The sequence below is a fragment of the Myodes glareolus genome, chromosome 11 (assembly GCF_982192425.1).
Source record: "Myodes glareolus chromosome 11, mMyoGla1.1, whole genome shotgun sequence".
NCBI classification, from domain to species: Eukaryota; Metazoa; Chordata; class Mammalia; order Rodentia; family Cricetidae; genus Myodes; species Myodes glareolus.
The window spans coordinates 42,470,115-42,489,169 of NC_142036.1; the positions used below are offsets into that span (position 1 = coordinate 42,470,115).

Below are 19,055 nucleotides of genomic sequence, written 5' to 3' on the forward strand. Positions count from 1 at the left end.
CCTCAGCCAGACAGAGGTATGATTCCACCAAAGTTCACTCGGAGTGACCAGCAAGTTGACTTACAGAGCACAGGGGAGGTCACCAGAGTGTGCATGCTTCTCCCACCCCACAGGCTGAACTGGAAAGTCTTTACCCAGCCTGGATGATGATTCTCACACAACCACGTAGATGGAGCCCCTCCCCTAACCGTCACTGCCCCATACACTCTGGCCCCTCCCGGAAGCTCGGCACAGTTAGGGCAGAACAGCACACAACAGTAGTAGGAAGTGGCTGGATGCCCAGGTGAGGGTCTGTGACCCTCCCCTGCTCTGTGAGGGGTATAGACAGTCAACAAGCCCAGCTGGTATGACCACGTGCAAGCTGGCACAGCTGCATTCCTCAGTCAGTGGCAGTTTGGCTTAGAGGACAGTCGGGCAGCAATGGGTAAGAGCATATGACCAGGACCAATGACCTGAGACTGATCCCTGGGGTCATTTTGGGAAGGGGAACAGCCACCTCTGCTGTGCCAGGTTCACTCTCTCGCACACACACACACACAGACACCACCACCATCACCACCACCAACAAAATATTTTATAAGAACTGTAAAATTATGTGTGGTGTTCTGTCTGCAAGTATGTCTGTGGGCCATGTGTGGGCCTGGTGCCCATGCATGCCAGAAGGGGACATTGTATCTCCCGGAAGTAGAGTTTTAGATGGTTCTGAGCCACCATGTGGGTTCTGGAAATGGAACTCAGGTTCTCTGGAAGAGGAGCCAGTGCCTTTGACGACTGAGTCACCACCTCCCTTGCTCCTTAAAAAGAACTTTTAAAAGATTAACTAGTTTAGATAGAAATGGGGTTGAGATCATAACTCAGGGCAGGGGCTTAGCATGCACAAGGCCCAAGGGATGAGTCTTGTTTCCAACACACACACACCACACACACATGCACTCACACACACACACACACGCACTCACACACACACACCACACATGCGCACACTCACACACACACTCACTCACACACACATACACACACCAAACATACATTCACACACACACATACACACACGTACACAACACACCACACACACTCACACACACACATACACTCACACACATACAAACACACGCACTCACACATACATACACACACGGAATGAACTATTGCTAATTTCAAAGCCTGCTTCGGAGTTATCCCCCTAGACTATTCCAATCAAGATAAGAAAAAAGCAGGCCTTCTAATCTTCTAATTAATGGCTTTGCCAATCACAGCAGCTTCATGGCAGCCAACAGCAGAGTCATCCCTTTTGGGACGGTAAGCTTAGGTCTGTCTGGCTAACGATTGGTTAGGGTGAGGAACAGTTAATTAAAAGACTGCCGGTTTCCACAGTGAAGAGGATAGGTGGTTATGAAAGCCAAGCTTCCTGAGCACACAGGTCAGAACCCTGAACTCGGAGCAACACTGAAATAACGCTAGGCATCAAGATCAAACCTGCTCCATCTGCCACGTGGGCCAGGAAAGGCTGAACACTGCAGAGAATTCCTTAGACGTCATCCTTAAAGCGTTTGCTGTTTGACCAAACTAACTTGGCTAGTAAGAAAGGGACGAATCTGCTGCTAGGGCGCAGGGCGAGGAAAGAGGGACGAATCTGCTGCTAAGGTGCAGGGAACAAGGAGAGATTGTTAGCCTCACCGTTCAGTCCGTGCTAGCTAAAGTGTGAGCACCTGAAAGATCACAAATTAACGTTTCTGTTTGTTTTCTGAGACAGGGTTTCATTGTGTAGCTTCGGCTGTCCCGGGACTCTCTTTGTAGAGCAGGCTGTCCTCGAACTCGCAGAGATCCTCCTGCCTCTGCCTCCTGAGTGCTGGAATTAAAGGCATGAACCACCACTACTCCAGCTGAATTCATGTTTCTAAAAAACTCAAAAGTTGTCCTAAAATGCAGGCTTATTGCAATTGAAAATTCATTTTGTTTTATGTCTCCACCCCCCCCCCCCCAAGGGCTGTTACCATGGTGTCTGGGCCAGTCCTGAATTTCCGAGTTCAACTCATCTTCCTGCCTTAGCTTCTCAGTAGCTGGGACTGCAGGAGCCCGCAAACCCAGCTGCCGTCCAGGGTCTTTATGGTTATAGATGTGACCCACATCCTCGAGGGCAGCGGTAGCTATAAAACACTTGTGCAGGACGAATTTTTTCTTGGTGTTAAGTTTTTAAGACAGGGTCTTGTTGACTTTCATAGCCAAAATTGGCCTTGGCCATGGGTCCTCCTACCTCAACCTCCTGAAAGCTGGGATCGCAGGCAAGTGTCAACACACCCAGATGAAAAATAATTTTATAAAAGGAATTTTGTGTGTGGTCAAGTTGGCTGTGATCGAAAGGGACTTATTCCTAAATTCCCCTACACACTGAGCTTTACCACATTATCCAAATGCAGAACCTGTCTGCTGCAACAGGTCAGCCACGCAGCTCTCTGGGGCTGTTCTTTGTAAACATTTTGAGAAGCTTTGATTTTTGTTCTGATGCCACTTTTTACTTTTTCAACCACCCTTGGGACTGCAGCTTTCCCCGTCCTGCAGGCTCCATTTAATTTCCCTAATTCTGGGTTTTGAATGCTATCGCCTCTATTTAAAGTAGCAATTACATTTCTTGGGATGGGCTTCTCCTTTTGCGAATTCATCTCCCAGAAGTTTGAGTTTTGCTGTGTCTCATGACCGAGGTCAGCAGATTGTGTGTGATTCGCTGCCTCCCTCCCTCCTGCTCCTTTCTTAGGGCTGTTCTGTTGTTGCAGTCTGATGCAGACATGGTTAACTTGTTCTATGTATGTGTGTAATATGTGTATATATGGTATCTGTATGTGATGTGTATATATATATATATGGTATCTGTATGTGTGTGATGTGTGTGTATGGTATGTATTCATGATGTGTGTATCATATATGTGTGTGATGTGTGTGTATGGTGTGTGTTTAAGGTATATAGCATGTATAAGATATGTGTATGCCATGTGTGTGCTGTTTGTGTGTATGGTGTGTATGTGTGTACATGTATTCATATGTGTACATGCATGTGCCATTGTGCTCATGTGGAGGTCAGAGGGCAACAACAGGTGTTAGTGCTTGCCTTTAACCTTGCTCTCTGAGGCAAGGTCTCTTGCTCACTACTCTACAGACTGGGCCCTTGAGCTCCCCAGAATTGTCCTGTCTTCACCTCTCATTCACCATGGATGACAGCGTCACGTCTGGCTTTACCCAGGTCCTGGGGCTCCAAGCTCCTATTCTCACACTTACAGGACAGCATTAGCCACTCAACAATCTTCCCATCTTGAAATGCTTTCTCCAAGGTCTATGGAAGCGTGTAAATTGATCTGCACTGAGGGCAATTGTGTCTGCTAGCCAGTGTAGCAGAAAATGGCACGCACCATGACTGTTATGTCTTCCCCTTGCCGCCCTTTTGGTCTTTTGAGACAGGGTATTGCTATGTAGCCTGGCTGGTCTCACATGGCAATCCTTCTGCCACAGCCTCCCAAGTACTGGGATTTCAGGTGTGTAGCACCAGGCCCAACCTAGGACTCACCCATGACAAAGAAGGGCTCTCCCAACGGGCTGTACTGAGGTCACTCTCTGTGGCTCTTTTGCTGCCTCTGGGAAGATGCTTTAGGGCAGGAACTGGGCGGTGGCCTATTGCTCCATGAGACTTTTGCCAGGGTTGTGACTGCCTCCTCATACATGAGGAACACAGGGCAGATCTGGTTCCTCATAAAGCGCTTTTACCTGCTTCACCTTCTCTGGGCCCTTCTGTCCTTGATTCTCCCTTAAGATCTGGTGCTACTGGGGAGCAGCTCACTGCAGACCCTGAAACACCATCTACATTGTCCCAGATGTCAGTGCCAACACTGGGGTCCCCAAGAAGATCAAAGTAATCATCCAGATCTGAAAGAGCCCATCTCCAGCAGGACCTTCCTGGCACTGGCTACTCCCGCTCCCTATCCATGCCTGCCATGAGCATGGCAGCTGGAAGGAGCCCGGAGCTGTCTTGTACTTGACAACAGCTGTGCACCTCTGCAGTGTCTTCCCAGACCCGCATGGCCTGGGAGCATAGTGATGATGAGTTCATCCAGAGTGTGCGGATCTCAGGTGGCTGGGAACTCAGCAGGAAGCCTCCATCAGGTGCCGGGAGCAGGGAGCTCCCGCAGCGCGGCTTCAGCAAGCAGTAGATACAGGCCAGGCCTCCAGTAGCAGAGCATCACAGATGGCCTCTAGACCTATGCCTGGCTTCTGATACCAGCAGCTCTGCCCCCAACAAGTGACAGAAGACTCCATGATGTCGTCTGATGCAAGGAGCAAGATTGGATCAGTTTCCCACAGCAGCCACAGCCAGGGCCAGCAGGGCACTATCAGCATCCTGCCTCCTTGGCTCCACCAGTTCCTGGGATACCCACAGCACAGGCGAAGTCCAATGATGTTTGCCCAGTGGCACTGAACCCTAGGAACTCCTTGCACAGGGCAGTAGCATCTGCCTCCTGTCTCTAGCTCACCCGCAGTTGGCACTTCGACAACAGGGCACAAACATTCAATTTCTGATTTCTTTACATCCTGAAAGTGGAGTAAATGTTCTGTTCTTGGCTGTAGTTCTCCTGGGGTAGATTCTGTTCTAGCAACATAATTTCTTGCCTTTGTCTTTCTTTCTTTCCTTTCTTTTTTTTTGTTTTTGTTTTTGCTTGTTTGTTTGTTTTGCTTTTCCATTTGTTTTTGTTTTCAAGACAGGGTTTCTCTGTGTAGTCTTGGTTGTGGTCCTGGAACTCACTCTGTGGACCAGGCTGGCCTTAAACTCAGAGAGATCTTTGCCTCCCAAGTGCTGGATTAAAGGCATTCACCACCACTGCCCAGCTTTCTTTAGGCTTTTGACTACTTTAGAAAACTGAGTTGTGATAAAGATTTTGTTATTTTATTTTTGGGGGCTGGAGAGATGGCTCAGTGGTTAAGAGCATTGCCTGCTCTTCCAAAGGTCCTGAGTTCAATTCCCGGCAACCATATGGTGGCTCATAACCATCTGTAATGAGGTCTGGTGCCCTCTTCTGGCCTGCAAACATACACACAGACAGAATATTGTATAATAAATAAATAAATTTTTTTTTAAAAAAAGATTTTGTTATTTTATTTTTATATCTATGTATTTTTAAATTTATTTTGCCCTTTTTTGATACAAGGCCTTACTGTGTCACCCTGGTTAGACTAAAATTCACTATGGAGACCAGGCTGGCCTGAAAAACCTACCTGGTACCTCTGTCTTTCAAGTGCTGAACCCTTTCGACACTACTGGGCAGGTCAAAATCAATGTTCTAAATTCAGTCTTTTTGACCTTGCGATAACCTTAGGGTTGCTATACAACCAACCTCTCCTCCTCATGCTCTCTAAATCATGTAAAAGGAAAATATTAAACTAGGGTTGGGGATGGCTTGGTGGGAAAAGTGTTTTGGCACAAGTTTTAGTACTGGAGTTTTGATTCCAACACCCATGTAAAGAGCCTAGCGGGGCAGGTAGTCCCAATGCTGGAGGCTGAAGACAGAGGACCCAGGAGCTCGCTGGCCAGCCATCTTAGCATACTGGGCATGTGTGTGGAGGAGTCAGGTGTCCTGCTCTACCATGCTCGACCTTGTTCCCTTGAAGTAGGATCTTTCACTGAACAGGGCGAGGCTGGTGACCAGCTCACTTGTCTGTCTCTTTGCCCCTCCCCTTGTGGCTGCAGTTCCAAGAGCATGTGGCCATACCTGGAGTTTGTGTGGGTTCTGGGATTTGAAGTGTTAACTGCAAAGCCATCTCCCCAACCCTTATGTTAATAGAGCATGATGAATGTCCCAAAGTTGTGTAGATTCTTGTTGACAGAGTTTTCTGTCCCACCAGGTCCCTGGCTCCCTCTCAGGGAATCAAACTCCAGTTTCCCACATGGCAGGTGAGGATACTGACTTCTGTCCCACCAGGTCCCGCAGCCACTCAGTCCCAAAGAAACACACAGAGGTCTACATTAATTATAAACTGGTTGGCCTATTAGTTCAGGCTCCTTATTAACTAATTCTTACATTTTCTATTAACCCATTATTCTTGTCTATGTTAGCCATGTGACTTGGTACCATTCTTCTCATCTTGCTTCCTCTGTGTCTGGGTGACGACTGCCAACTGACTCTTTCCGCTTCCCAGTATTCTCCTGTTCTCATTGCCCCACCTCTACTTCCTGCCTGGTTTCCCCGCCTATACTTACTGCCTGGCTACTGACCAATCAGCATTTTATTTTGAGGGCACCAGCGCTCACCTGTACACACACACACCACAAACACACGTGTGTATAAATATAAAATTATTTATGTATTGATTCTTGACAGGGTCTCACTATGTAACTGCCTGGAACTATGTAGATCAAGTTGGCTCAAAACTCATAGAAACCTGCCTGTCTTTGCCTCTGCTGGGATTAAAAGCTTGTGATACTTGGTAAAACAAATTTTAAATCTCATCTTTTATGGATCCTTACCTCCTGGATTTCTGCTTAATTTATGTAAGCCAACATTATGCTGTTCCTTGCCAGTTCCCTAAAATAAGTAAATAATGTGTGTACACACATACATACATACGTGTGTTGGGCCTGGTGGCACATGCTTTTAATCCCAGCACTCGGGAGGCAGATCTCTGTGAGTACGGTCTACATAGTGAGTTTCAACAACAAAAACAATAGCTCTTTTGCTCGCTCTCCATATATGTATGTGTGCACTTAAAAAAACTTTTTTAGATTTGTATATGTTTTACCTCCATGTATGTCTGTGTATCATGTACATACCTGATGCCCAAGTTCAGGAGTCAGAGTTCTGGGAACTGGAGTTACAGATGATTGTGTGTGTCCAGGGTACCAAACCTGGGCCCCCTGCAAGTGCAGCAATGCTCTTAGGCACAGAGCCATCTCTCCAGGCCCAGCCATTGTATCTTTCATCTAAATTTGTATTATTATTGAGTATGGTTGCTGTGCACCACAGTGCGCGTGCAGAGGTCAGAGGAAACATTTCTAAAGATGGTTTTCTCCCTCTGCTGTGTAGATCTGGCAGTGATGCTCAGGTCCTCAGACATGTATAGTGCTTTAACCTGTTGAACCATTGTGATGGCCTTTTTTAGCTAGATCCTGAGTTGTCCCTGACCCCTAAGATGCGGTGTGACACTGGCTGACAGAATAGTGGTCCTTACCTGCCGAAGAGAGGAATGCAGGCTTGCTCTCAGTCTTGCCTGTATATCAAGATGTAAAACTCTCAGTTCCTCCAGCACCATGTCTGCCTGCATGCTGCCATGTCCTACCAGGATGACAATGGACTAAAACTCTGAAACTGTAAGCCACCTGTTAAATGTTTCCTAAGAGCTGCCATGGTCGTGATGTCTCTTCACAGCAGCAGAAACCCTAAGACAGGAGTGAACATTCAGATTCCGGATGTTTGGGCTGGGGCATGACTAGCCATTCATTCACCTTTTGTTTTTTGAGGCAGGTTCTAGCTACCTACTAGTCTGAGTGGCCTTGGATTTAAATTTAAATTCTTCTGCCTCTGTCTCCTAAGTGTTGGGATTATAGTGTGCACCCCCACACCTGGCTCTACCTCTGAGCTGCTCCTTCTAAGGACAATGGCACGCGGTGGCTTTCCCTGCCCGAGCTAATGGTGTAAGATTCTCTGTATGGCTGCAGGGGTCCATTCTCTCTACCAAGTGGGTCCCAGAGATCGAATTCCAGTCTTCAGATTTGCACCTCCACCTGCTGAGCCGTCATGTATTTATTCACAGCTCAGAAGAGGAGATGTCTCCGATTTCAGGACAGAGAGAGGTAGGGGCCACACCTAATGAAAACAGGAGTGCATTTCTCCACTAGTGAGGCTATGGAGCAATCCCTCCCTGCTCCTCAAGTCTCACTGCATAGCCTTGGCTGGCCTGGAATTTGCTATGTAGACCAGTCTGGCCTGGAACTCAGAGATCCACCTGTACAACTTTGGATCATCTCTAGGTTGTTGTTGTTGTTTTTTTTGCTGTTGTTGTTATTTTGGCTTTTTGAGACAAGGTTTCTCTGTGCAGCTCTGGCTGTCCTGGAACTCACTCTGTAGACCAAGAAGGTCTCAAACTCACAGAGATCTGCCTGTTTCTGTCTTCCAAGTGCTGGGATTAAAGGTGTGTACCACCACTGCCAGGTGTTTTTGTTTGTTTTGTTTAAGACAAACAAAACTTTGAACCCATAGCAATCCTCTTGGCTCAACTTCCTAAGTGCTGAGTGTACAGGCAAGCATCATGCCCAGCTTTGAGTTATTTAGAATACAGACTGCTAATAAGTGTGGTTTCATTTAGGAGATGTTGAGTATTCTGTGTGTTTGATACAAATGCAATGTTTTGTTTTGTTTTTCAAATTACTTATCTGTGGCTGCTGAACCACAGATCCGTAATACAGAACCATGAACAGCAGTTAGAAACAGATGGGATGTTGCACCTTTAAGGGTGTGGTTCTGCTACAACCCATAATGCCTTGCTACAGATAGAGAACAGTGAGCTCCAAGGTGTCTTGGCATCTATGACCCAGTGCACAGGCTTCGGCATCCCAATGCTCCTTGGAAGAAAACTAGCACCACTGGGCTCATGCATTCTTTATTCATTTGACAAATACAGGGAAAAAATCTGCAATCATTATCAAAATTATATCTTACCAAGAGTTTGAAAGTATTTATTTAAAAAGTTATATTCACAGTCTGCTATGTACAAATTATTACCCATAGTAGGTGAAGCCAGGCAGTGACCACGTGAGAGTAAAGAACACTCTGGAAAAGCTCACCCTGGCACTTGCCACTCGGCATCAGCCTTCCACAAGTATGCATCTGAACAGAAGTGCTTCCAGGGAACCCTTCCTGCTGTAGCACTACCTGGCAGGGTCAGAGGGGGTCCCTTGCATCCCAAGAGAGGTACATTGCTACCCCACACTCCTGGAAATGGCTTTGACATTCAAGAAAGGGTTCATTTCAGCACCAAGATGGGCTTTGCAATATGCAAATTATGGTTTCCTATCAGATGTGTAGACTGATGAGGTGCAGAAGACCCTGAGACGTGGCAGCCTGTGGGTATCTAGCTGGCATTATCCAAGAGGGCTGGGAAGAACAAAAACCGGTGCCTTTTTCCTTTTTAAAAACTGCCTGTGCTTGGATAGTCTAAAGACACGAGAAGACGTCAGGAATGCTTTTGAACTCTAACTTCGCAAGATATGACACCTATTTCCATCCTGAGGGTGGAAGCAGATATCCAGTTCCTGAGCTATCCTCAAACTGAGCATCAAGGATCCAAGGGGGCTTGCTGAAAGGGCGGATTTCTGAGGGAATGACGTCACCTCATAGACATCACCCCCTTTGTAAGCCTCAGTGGTCAAAAGTAGTCAAAAGACGTTGTGTGGTATCTGGGGATGTAACTCAATTGGTAGAGTGCCTGCCTATCACGCACACGGCTCAGGTTCGATCCCCCGCTCCGAGTAAACTGGGCACAGTGGTGCGTGTGGGTAACCCAGCTCTTCGGAGCGAGAACTGGAAGGGCTTAAGTTCAGGAACACCCTCAGCTAAATGATGAATCTGAGGATAGCCTGGGGTTTTCTTTCAGAAAGGGAAGGGAAGTGGAGGGATGAAGGCAGGAAGGGAAGAGGGCAAGCAAGGCTCTGGCTCATCTCTGCAGCCTTGACTCCTGTACCATGCCAAGCACACAGGATACTGAACAACGCCTGCGTCTCAGCTTTTCTTCCAGGGTGAGGTCACAAATGGTCACCAATGCAAAGCCTGGCTCTTGGGGTCGGAGACGGAGACTTACTGCCCTTAGAAGTCTGACTGTGGAAGACCTTGTTTGCCAGTTTAACAAATAGAATCAAGAACATACACAGGGCCTTGATGGCTCAGTGGGTAAAAAGCATAGGCCTCCAAGCCTGAGGATCCGAGTTCAATTCCTGGAACCTGCATGATGGGAGCAGAGAAGCAACTGCTGTTGTTTATCCTTTGACCTCATGAGCACATGCTCCGCGCCTACACACAAATAAATGTAATGTATATATTATATACATACATGACTCAGCTCATGTCTGTGTGATCCCAGTAGTTGTAAGGTGAAGGCAGAAGGATCATAAATTTGAGTCCAACCTGTGCTTCCACAGGAGACCCTATCACACATGCACACATTGGCTTAAAACCACAGACAGGACAAGAAGCAAACACTTGGGCGTCTATCGTAAAAGGACACTAAACTCTCAAGCAAAGTTTAAAAATGAAACTTTGCTCCTTTGTGGTGAAACTGACAGACTGCTTTTGGCTGTTGTCCTTTGCTCCATTTTTTTCCTCTTGGAGAAATGTAGTCATTGAGAGTAAAAGCTGTGGCCCCAGGACCCCTCTAGCACAGCAGGATCAAAAACAGGAAAGAGTCCTTCCTCTCCGGCCAACTGCAGCTGGCACCCTGCCCAGAAATGCTGTATCCTGCAGGCATCGGACCTGAGCCCCAAAGCTACTGCTTCTTTCTCTCCCCACCACTTTTCCACTAAGCAGGTTGGATCCAGTGACTTTATCCCAGGTGCGGCTTGCAGCCACTCCTCTCCTGGACTTAAACACCCAACACAAGCACAGCCTGGATGGACCCTCTTGTCCATGAAAGACAACGAAACACTTGGACCCTTACACAAGCTGCTCTGGCTGAGAGCCACAAAAGTGCCTTGAATCAAAAGGCTGTGACTTCCATTCTGCTGTCCGAGTGAGGGCAAAGGGGGGCAGTGAGATGGCTGGGCAGCACCTGGTGGCCCGAGTCTGAGCCTCAGCACCCATGTGGATGTAGAGAGATCTGAGATAGCACAGGGCTGACTCTGACCTCCACGTATGGGTTGAGGTATGTGCACACAATAATAAAACAATACCTTCTACCCAAGTCCCTCTCTTCCTTGTGTGGTTCTTAGTTTTCTTCTCATTGGCTAAGATGAGCCTGAACCCAGGGCCCCAAGGATGCTGAGCGCCCTGTGCTTTACCAAAAGGCTACACCCTCAGCTCTTCTTATGGGTGTGCATTTGTATGGGTATTGTTCCTCAGGAGCCATCCACCTTGCTTTTTGACACAGGGCCTTTCACTGGCCTAGACCTCGATGAGGCTAGGCTAGCTGGTCAGCAAGCCCAGAGATCCACCTGTCTCCACCTTACCAGTGAGGGATTAGGCCTGACTCCTAAAGTCAAATTCTTACTAGAATTACCCCAGGCTGAGTTAGCCCATTAGTGGAGCACTTGCTAGCATGCCCCAAACCCCAGGTGCGATCAACTGTGCCCCCTCCCACATGCACGCATGTGCACATACACACACGCATACACACACACTACTGTGACCCAAAATGAATAAAGAGAAGCCCAAACTGGCTCACAGGCTAGTCTGGGATAGAGCTAGCAAGCATTTCTTGATCCACATCAAAGTTTTTCACATTGCCCGGCCGATCTCCTGGCTGAGGCCGCTGTCACATACTCATGGGACTCCTCAGTCTGTGCATGCTGCCAAACTGACCCATAGCACCTGAGCTCACCTGTGACCTCCGTAGCACAGCCTTGCCATTCACACCCGCCTGTGTAGTGAGCACACTGCCCACGGCTGTGGGAGGCCCCTGCCCTTGGTAGACTCCAGTTTCTCCACAGCTAACTAAGAACCAGCTTTCTGTCAAACTCTTGTGTTGTTAGACACAATTGGTTCATGAACTGAGAAACTACGGGCATTGGACATTAATTCAAATTCTGTAGTTTTATTTTCTTTTCCAATGCTGGGGACTGAACCCGGGTCTTGCTAGACAAAGATTCTACCACTGAGTTCTACCCCAGTCCTAGTTTAACTCTGACCCTGACAGAGGGTTGCCGTGACAGAAGAAACACCAGGCCAGAGCGCTTCACCAGCCAGCCTGCGCTTTGATCCTGTCTGCCTCCGAGGGGGTCAGACGACAGCCAGGCTGCAGCACTGACTTATGTGAGGTTAGGACCTTGGGTTATCAGGGTCATTTGCTACCTCCCAGAGCTGCCCTGTCTGATGTCAAATAGAACTGCTGTGGGGACAAGGGAGGGACAGAGAGAGAAGCATCAGGGGTGAAGTACCTCGCAAGTATGTCTAACAATGAGGCTGTGGAAAATCCAGAACTTACTTAAGGAAGACAGGGTACTGTCAAGCAATAATTCCATCACTTCCATAAATTATAAACTTTAGAACCTGAGGTTATGGACTCTCAGAATAAAGCAACCCCAAATGCGTCCAGACTGGCCTTGGGAAGAAGCGGCAACCACAGATGATAGTGAGTCAGTGCTTGAGAACAAAAATGGTCAACACCACGGATGTGACAGGAGTGGGAGTTTGTGGGGGGTGGTGCCCTTATGTAAACTTACAAGTGGGCAGCAAAAGAGCCTAAGAGCGAGGCCCAGGCCAGTGTTCCCTCCTCACAGAACCTCTGGACAGTACAGGATTCAGCTAATACAGATTTTATTTCCAACATGGTGGAGAAGATGGAAGTTCTGTTTGGTTCACACCACTTCATTTAGCCTCTTGAGGGTTCCCAGTGCTGGCAAAATCTTCGTGCCCAAGGGTCACACTACTGGCAGAACACAACTTCTTGGTCCAGCACATCTTCTTGTCCTTGTCCCTCAAATTTGGTGGTATTTGCACTGAGGGATATCTGCCCACTGCAGTGATGAATGCTGGAAGCCGTTTTCTGTAGACACCTCCTTCCAAAGTTCAACAATGCAGGTGGCCAGGGAACTTGGAAGGAAGTTGCAAAAGTCCAGCTAGAGTTTTGACTTCGTTAGATGAGGACATGGGAGAGTCACATATGTCCTCCTCAGGTATTTAATAATCAAAGAAGAAACATCCATGGATTCTAACTGCAGATACGCTAGATATAAAATTGATGGAATGCAAGCTGGTCCATAAAGGGCTGCACGAGATAATCCGTGGCAAAGTAGAAAACCAGCCCAAAGGTGATGGAGATGGGAAGAGCTGGCAACGCCTTCTTGAAGATGGCGAGCAGTAGTAAGGTAAGGCACAGGCCCTGTGGGGATGGAGGGATGCACACTCAGGACTGTTCAGTACCACATGCAGTGAACACTCTCTTCAGTCCTAACTTCTACAACAAAACTCTCATGAAATCTAAAGTCAGGAAAGAAAAACATAGCTTCTGGAATGGAACCTTATGGCACATGCCAGCTACGCAGGAGGCCGAGGCTGGAGCCCAGCTTGGGCAGCACAGTGAGAGCTGGTTCCAGAGAAAGGGAGGACAGAGGCCATGGGAGGGGAGGAAAGGGAAGACACATCTGTATTGGCGATGCCAGGGTCTTGTGCATGCTGAGAGTGACCCTCCCTGAAAAGACAGTTGCTGCTTTTTTGTTTATTTATATATACAGCCCAGATTGGCCTCAAATTCTTCATTTTCCTGCTTCAGCCTCCTAAGTACTAGGAACTAAGTGTGCACAATGCCTGAATTAAATAGAATTTTTTTTAAAGACCATCACATACAGCCTAGGCTGGCCTCAAATCAAGCTCCAAAACTACAGAAAAATCTGGTCTCGAAAAAAACAAAACCAAGAAGATAGGATCTTACTATATATGGCCTAGAATTTAACCAGGCAGAGAGTCACCTGACTTTGCTTCCAGAATACCAGGGTTAAAGGTGTATACCAACACACCCAGTTTTCTAAATTCTGAAAGCCAGAAGTACTATAAACAAGATGGGATCCTGTACTGGGCCAGCCTTTCTCGCTCCACACCTGCCGTCCCAAAGAAATCCTGGCGGATGAGTGTCAGTGTAAGAGCACTGGGTGCTGGCTCGGCGCATGGACTGGGAATCCTTGCTGACTCCCACCTACGCTGCCAGGCTCTCAACATACCGTCTAAGAGGTATAATTTCCAGGAGAATTTCTAAGAACTACTCAAAACAAGGTAGCCATTCTATCTCTGGATGGGACAGAGGTGAGCACAGGACTGATGGCAAAGCAAGTGTGGAAGGAGCACGTGCACGATGCTGCAGCTTAGGAGACTCAGCAATATGCTTCTTCGCAGACAGGACACAGCTAGGCCAGAAACAGCAGGCGATTTTAATGTGTGTCCAGAGTGAAGAACTACTCAGGTAGGGTCTAATTATCCATTTTTAAAAGCTTCTCAAGGGATTGGAATTCTCAGCCTATCTGGAATCCAAAGGAAATTGTTAGGGCCAGGGAGATGGCTCAGCAGGTAAAAGCACTGCCACGTAAGCTTGACAAGCTGAGTTCGATCCCAGGAGCGCATGTAAAGAGTGGGATGTAGCGGGCACTCACCTGTGGTCCCAGCACTCCTTTGGGGGGATGGGAAGTTAAGACAGGAGGGCAGATGGGGGGCAAAAACTGCAGTGGCCCTGCCCCAGGGGAAGGAAAGATCCAGCTCCCCAAAAGTTGTTCTGTTACACATTTTCCACAGTATATGTGCATGAACACACGTGAAAAAAATTTATCCTAAAGTTACAGGGAATTCAGTGTCTGACCTATCTTTGCCAGGGCACACTTACGATTAGTATGGCCACAAAGCAGGCTATGGTTGTGTTCCAGTCTCCGCTGGCCGTGGCTGAGGCTTTACCAACCAGAACACTGTAGAAAATGAAATCTCCCAATCCAAGCTTTACTCCCCCTAAAAAAAGAAAGATTAAAGATGTAAGAAAGTTTGTCATTCTTTCCTATGCTTTTTTCCCCCAGATGGTGTTGTTATATAGCCCCGGTTGGCCTTGAATTTGTAAACCTACTGCCTCTGCCACTCAAGCCCTAGGACTACAAGTGCGTGCCACCACACCTAACTGCTGTGATCTCATAATTCAAATTTATGACCCCAAGCCAGGCGTGGTGACATGCATCTACATTCTGAGCCACTTAGGAGGCTGAATAGGAGGACAGCTTAAGACCAGGAGTTTGAGGTCTGCCTCATACAGTGAGACTTTATCTCAAAAACCAAAGCCAAATGAATCAATCAAACACATAGTCCCGGGGGCTGGAGAGATGGCTCAGAGGTTAAGAGCACTGACTGCTCTTCCAGAGGTTCTGAGTTCAATTCCCAGCAACCACATGGTGGCTCACAACCAACTGTAATGAGGTCTGGTGCCCTCTTCTGGCCTTCAGCTGTACATGCAAGCAGAACACTGTATATGTAATAAATAAATAAATCTTTAAAAAAACAAACAAAAAAACCCCACATAGTCCCTTACTATCAGTAAACAATAGTCACAATTCAGGCTTCAGAAAGATTGTTTTCTTTATCTTTCATTTTTTTTTTTTACACCAGGAATTTTAGGAGTCCCAACTGAGGCTGCTGTCCCATCTTAACAACCACAGAAACCAAATTAACATCTCCTGACTTTTACATAAAGCCTAGCTCACAGTGAGAACCTGTACCACAGAATCCCGACATGACCTTGTATGCAACTGACAGGTTTAGAGGCCAAAGGCTGATACCTGGTGTCTTCTTCAGTTGTTCAGCATCGTAGTTTGGAGACAGGGTCTCCCACTGGCCCTGAGTTTGCAAACCCCAGGACCCTCCTGTCTCTCCCTCCCCAGTGCTGGGATCACTAAAGCTGTGCTGATCTTTTTTTTCTTTTTCTTAAAATATGAGTGTTGGAGATCAAACTCGGGTCCTCATGCTTGTGTGGCAAATACAGAATAAGCTATTCCCCTGAACAATTCAAAGCACTCTCAAGAGACGGGTAATACACTCAAAGTAAGCCAAGACTGCAGTCAGACACGACACACGTACTTTCCTCCGGGTCTTCACTAGTTAGGACACTGCCGGAAAGTTCCTGGACAGCAGCTCTTGACTCAGGAGTCGAACGGTGAGGCCCCAGGTGACTGTCCCTTTGGGCTTCCCATTCCTCACTGAAGCCACCATCATCGGTACCAGTACTAGTGTCCTGTGTCTCACTTTCTGCTCCTTTAAGAGAGAAGGCAGCAATTAGAGTTCTAATACTTAGAGCCATTTCTTTCATACTCTAGAATGCAGAATCCTGGTTCAGGAAAGCACAGCCAATTAAAGCTCTACAGCTGAAGAACTTTGACTTGGCACTGAGTGTTGACATTTCCCCTTTCTTTCCTTTCTTTCCCCTTTTTAAGAAAGGAAGGAATGGCTTCCATCTCCCCTGCATGTGGTCTGGATATAATGCCCAGCACTGCAACTGTCATGACCACAAGGAGATGTCAAAGGTCGTGGAGAGGAAATGGTAAAGAACCTGCGCTCCTGTGAACTGCAGCACAAACTTTAGCTGGTCTTAAAAATAAAAGCCGTGAGTCAGATACAGGGGTTAATGTTTAAGAGCAGAGAGGCAGCCACTAGAGAGCTCTTTTACCTCTACCGATGCTCAGACCAAAAAGGTGACCCTGTCCTCCAACTGTCTCCTCAGACTGCATCCTCAGACCTCAGGGGTGATCCTCAGACTACAAATGTGTTCACCAAATCTCAGACTGCACTGAGCTCCTGTTTCCTCCTGCCTGATATTCCTCTCTCCACCTCCCTATTGGTGGGATTAAAGGCGTGTGATCCCAGTGCTGGGATGACCTTTGTGTGAGCTCTGTTTCATTTTAGACAGACTCAATCTTGTATAACCTTGAACTCACAGGATCCCTCTGCCTCTGTCTCTCAAGTCCTGGGATTAAAGGTGTGTGCCACCACTCCCGGGCCTCTAGTAACTTACTTCTGCACTCTGATCTTCAGGCAAGCTTCATTTTTTTTAAAAAAATATTTATTTATTATGTATACAATATTCTGTCTACATGTATGCCTGCAGGCCAGAAGGCACCAGACCTCATTACAGATGGTTCTGAGCCACCATGTGGTTGCTGGAAATTGAACTCAGGACCTTTGGAAGAGCAGGCAATGCTCTTAACCACTGAGCCATCTCTCCAGCCCCTTCATTTATTAAAACACAAAGTATCACCACAGTGAACACCACCAAGGAATGTACTGTCCAGTACTCTACCCTCAAAGCTTAAGACAGCACTGGGCATACACCTCGTATTAAGTCACCATTTGCTGAAAGAATAAAATCTCAATATACCAAAAATACAGTCACACTCATATAATATATGTATGCTGGATGGGTCCATGTCAACCTGCCACAGTTAGAGTCATCAGAGAGGAGGGAAACTCAGCTGAAGAAACCGCCTCCATAAGATCAGGCTGTGGGCAAGCTTGTTGAGCATCTTCTTAATTAGTGATTGATTCACGAGGGCCTGGCTCATGTGGGTGGTGCCATCTCTGGGCAGGTGGTTCTGGGTTGTGTAAGAAATCAGGCTGAGCCAGCCATGCAGCTCTCCTCCACGGCCTCTGCATCAGCTCCTGTCTCCAGGTTCCTGCCCTGTTTGAGTTTCTGTCCTGACTTCCTTCAATGCTGTGGAAATGGAAGCTGGATAAACCCTTTCCTCCCAAGTTTCTTTGGTCATGGGGTTTCTTCACAGTAATAGAAACCCTAATATATACAGTCACAACTTTTTTTCTTTAGCTCAATATGCCACCCAGACTTGGGGCTGGAGAGATGGCTCTTCCAAAGGACCTGGGTTTGGCTCTCAGCACTCACATGGTGGCTCACAACCATGGGATCTGACGCCCTCTGCTGATCTCTGCAGGTCCCACTGTTCTTCTCTTAACTATTTTTTCCTTTTTTTTTTCCAACTTCCAAAGGATAGTCTTTCCTTTGTCTTTTTAAGAAATTTTCTTTGTTTTACTTTCACACCACACTATTCAATTCTTTTAAAAAATATTTATTTATTTTTATTTTATTTGCATTGGTGTTTTACCTGCCTGTATGTCTGTGTGGGGGTTTCAGATTTTGGAGTTACAGACAGTTGTGAGCTGCTATTTGGGTGCTGGGAATTTAACCCGTATCCTTTGCAAGAGCAGTCAGTGCTCTTAACTGCTGAGCCATCTCTCCAGTCCCTGTTCTTCAATTCTTTGTGACACACCTTCTAATTGATTTTCCTTACTGTCTTCTGTAGAAACCAGTCCTTGCTCATCACTATTATCCATCCACTGAGGTACTTAACCTTCTTAATGTGAGCATCACCACACCTCTCAACAGACATTCCGTTACCCTGGACATGCTGGAGAAGAGTCACCGACCCCATTCCCTCTTTTGCTGATAGGCTCTCACTACACAGTCAAAGGCTGAACTAACAATCTTCTTGCCTCTACTTCCAGGCTGAGATTACAGATGTTCTGACTACAATTGGTTAAGGTTCTCATTTTTACCTATTTAGAGGGTGGGTGAGAAAGAGAGAGCTTTGTTTTTAAAATATACACATTAACGACAGCATCTTAGTCCAGGGTGGACTGGTGGCTTGGCAAATATTTCAGCTCCTTAAATAGTTCTATGTGGGGCTGGAGAGATGGCTCAGCGGTTAAGAGCACTGACTGCTCTTCTAGAGGTCCTGAGTTCAATTCCCAGCAACCACATGGTGGCTCACAATCATCTGTAATTAGACCTGGTGCCTTCCATGCCAGCATTACATTGTATGCTTAATAAATAATAAATAAAAAATAAAAATAAAAAAAATAGTTCTATGTGCATTTACCGGGGTGGCCAGTTTTTCTAGGAGATTCTGTGACGTCTGTCATTGTCACACATCCTCTACGCCCAGGGCTTCTCAAATGGCAAGAAAGTGCTCTGGTCCTGAGCTCCAGTAAGGAGTGTATGACCAAAGAGAAGGTTTAAGTCACTGCTTCATAACCTCAACTATTTATCTACAAATGACAATGAGCCTGTAAAACTAGGACAGTTACCAATGAGTGTCACCTACTTTGTGTGTTATACTTGGGGTTTTTGGGTACCCTTCTTTGGGCTTCTGGGTCTCCTTCAGCCATATTCACCAGCCACACCATTGTTGCTGTTGAGAAAGACAAAGTTTCTGGTGAGTTCTTACAGCCTAGGACACTGCGCTAGCAAGCAAAAGGCCATGACTTCTCTACGGCTGCAGCCACTGGTCTGTGATGTCACCTCAAATGTTAAACAATTAGGAGTAACTGAGGGTTAAAACATGG

The 19,055-nt window shown here is 46.9% G+C and overlaps 1 protein-coding gene and 1 pseudogene across 3 annotated transcripts in view; both read right to left on the minus strand.

The window, feature by feature from the left end:
- Window positions 1-2,588: 2,588 nt before the first annotated feature.
- Window positions 2,589-6,946, minus strand: LOC146892345 (farnesyl pyrophosphate synthase pseudogene; annotated as a pseudogene).
- A 5,534-nt stretch (window positions 6,947-12,480) lies between these two features.
- Psen1 (presenilin 1) overlaps window positions 12,481-19,055 on the minus strand; it is a 48,652-nt gene continuing 42,077 nt past the window's right edge. For all 3 annotated transcript variants that reach the window (XM_048449112.3, XM_085697403.2, XM_048449113.3), the window contains 4 exons: window positions 18,815-18,901; window positions 15,783-15,956; window positions 14,551-14,669; window positions 12,481-13,062 (listed from right to left, as the gene is read on the minus strand). In XM_048449112.3, coding sequence (XP_048305069.1) covers window positions 12,907-13,062; window positions 14,551-14,669; window positions 15,783-15,956; window positions 18,815-18,901 — 536 coding nt within the window. In that variant the 3' untranslated portion in view covers window positions 12,481-12,906. The remainder of the gene's footprint in view (window positions 13,063-14,550; window positions 14,670-15,782; window positions 15,957-18,814; window positions 18,902-19,055) is intronic.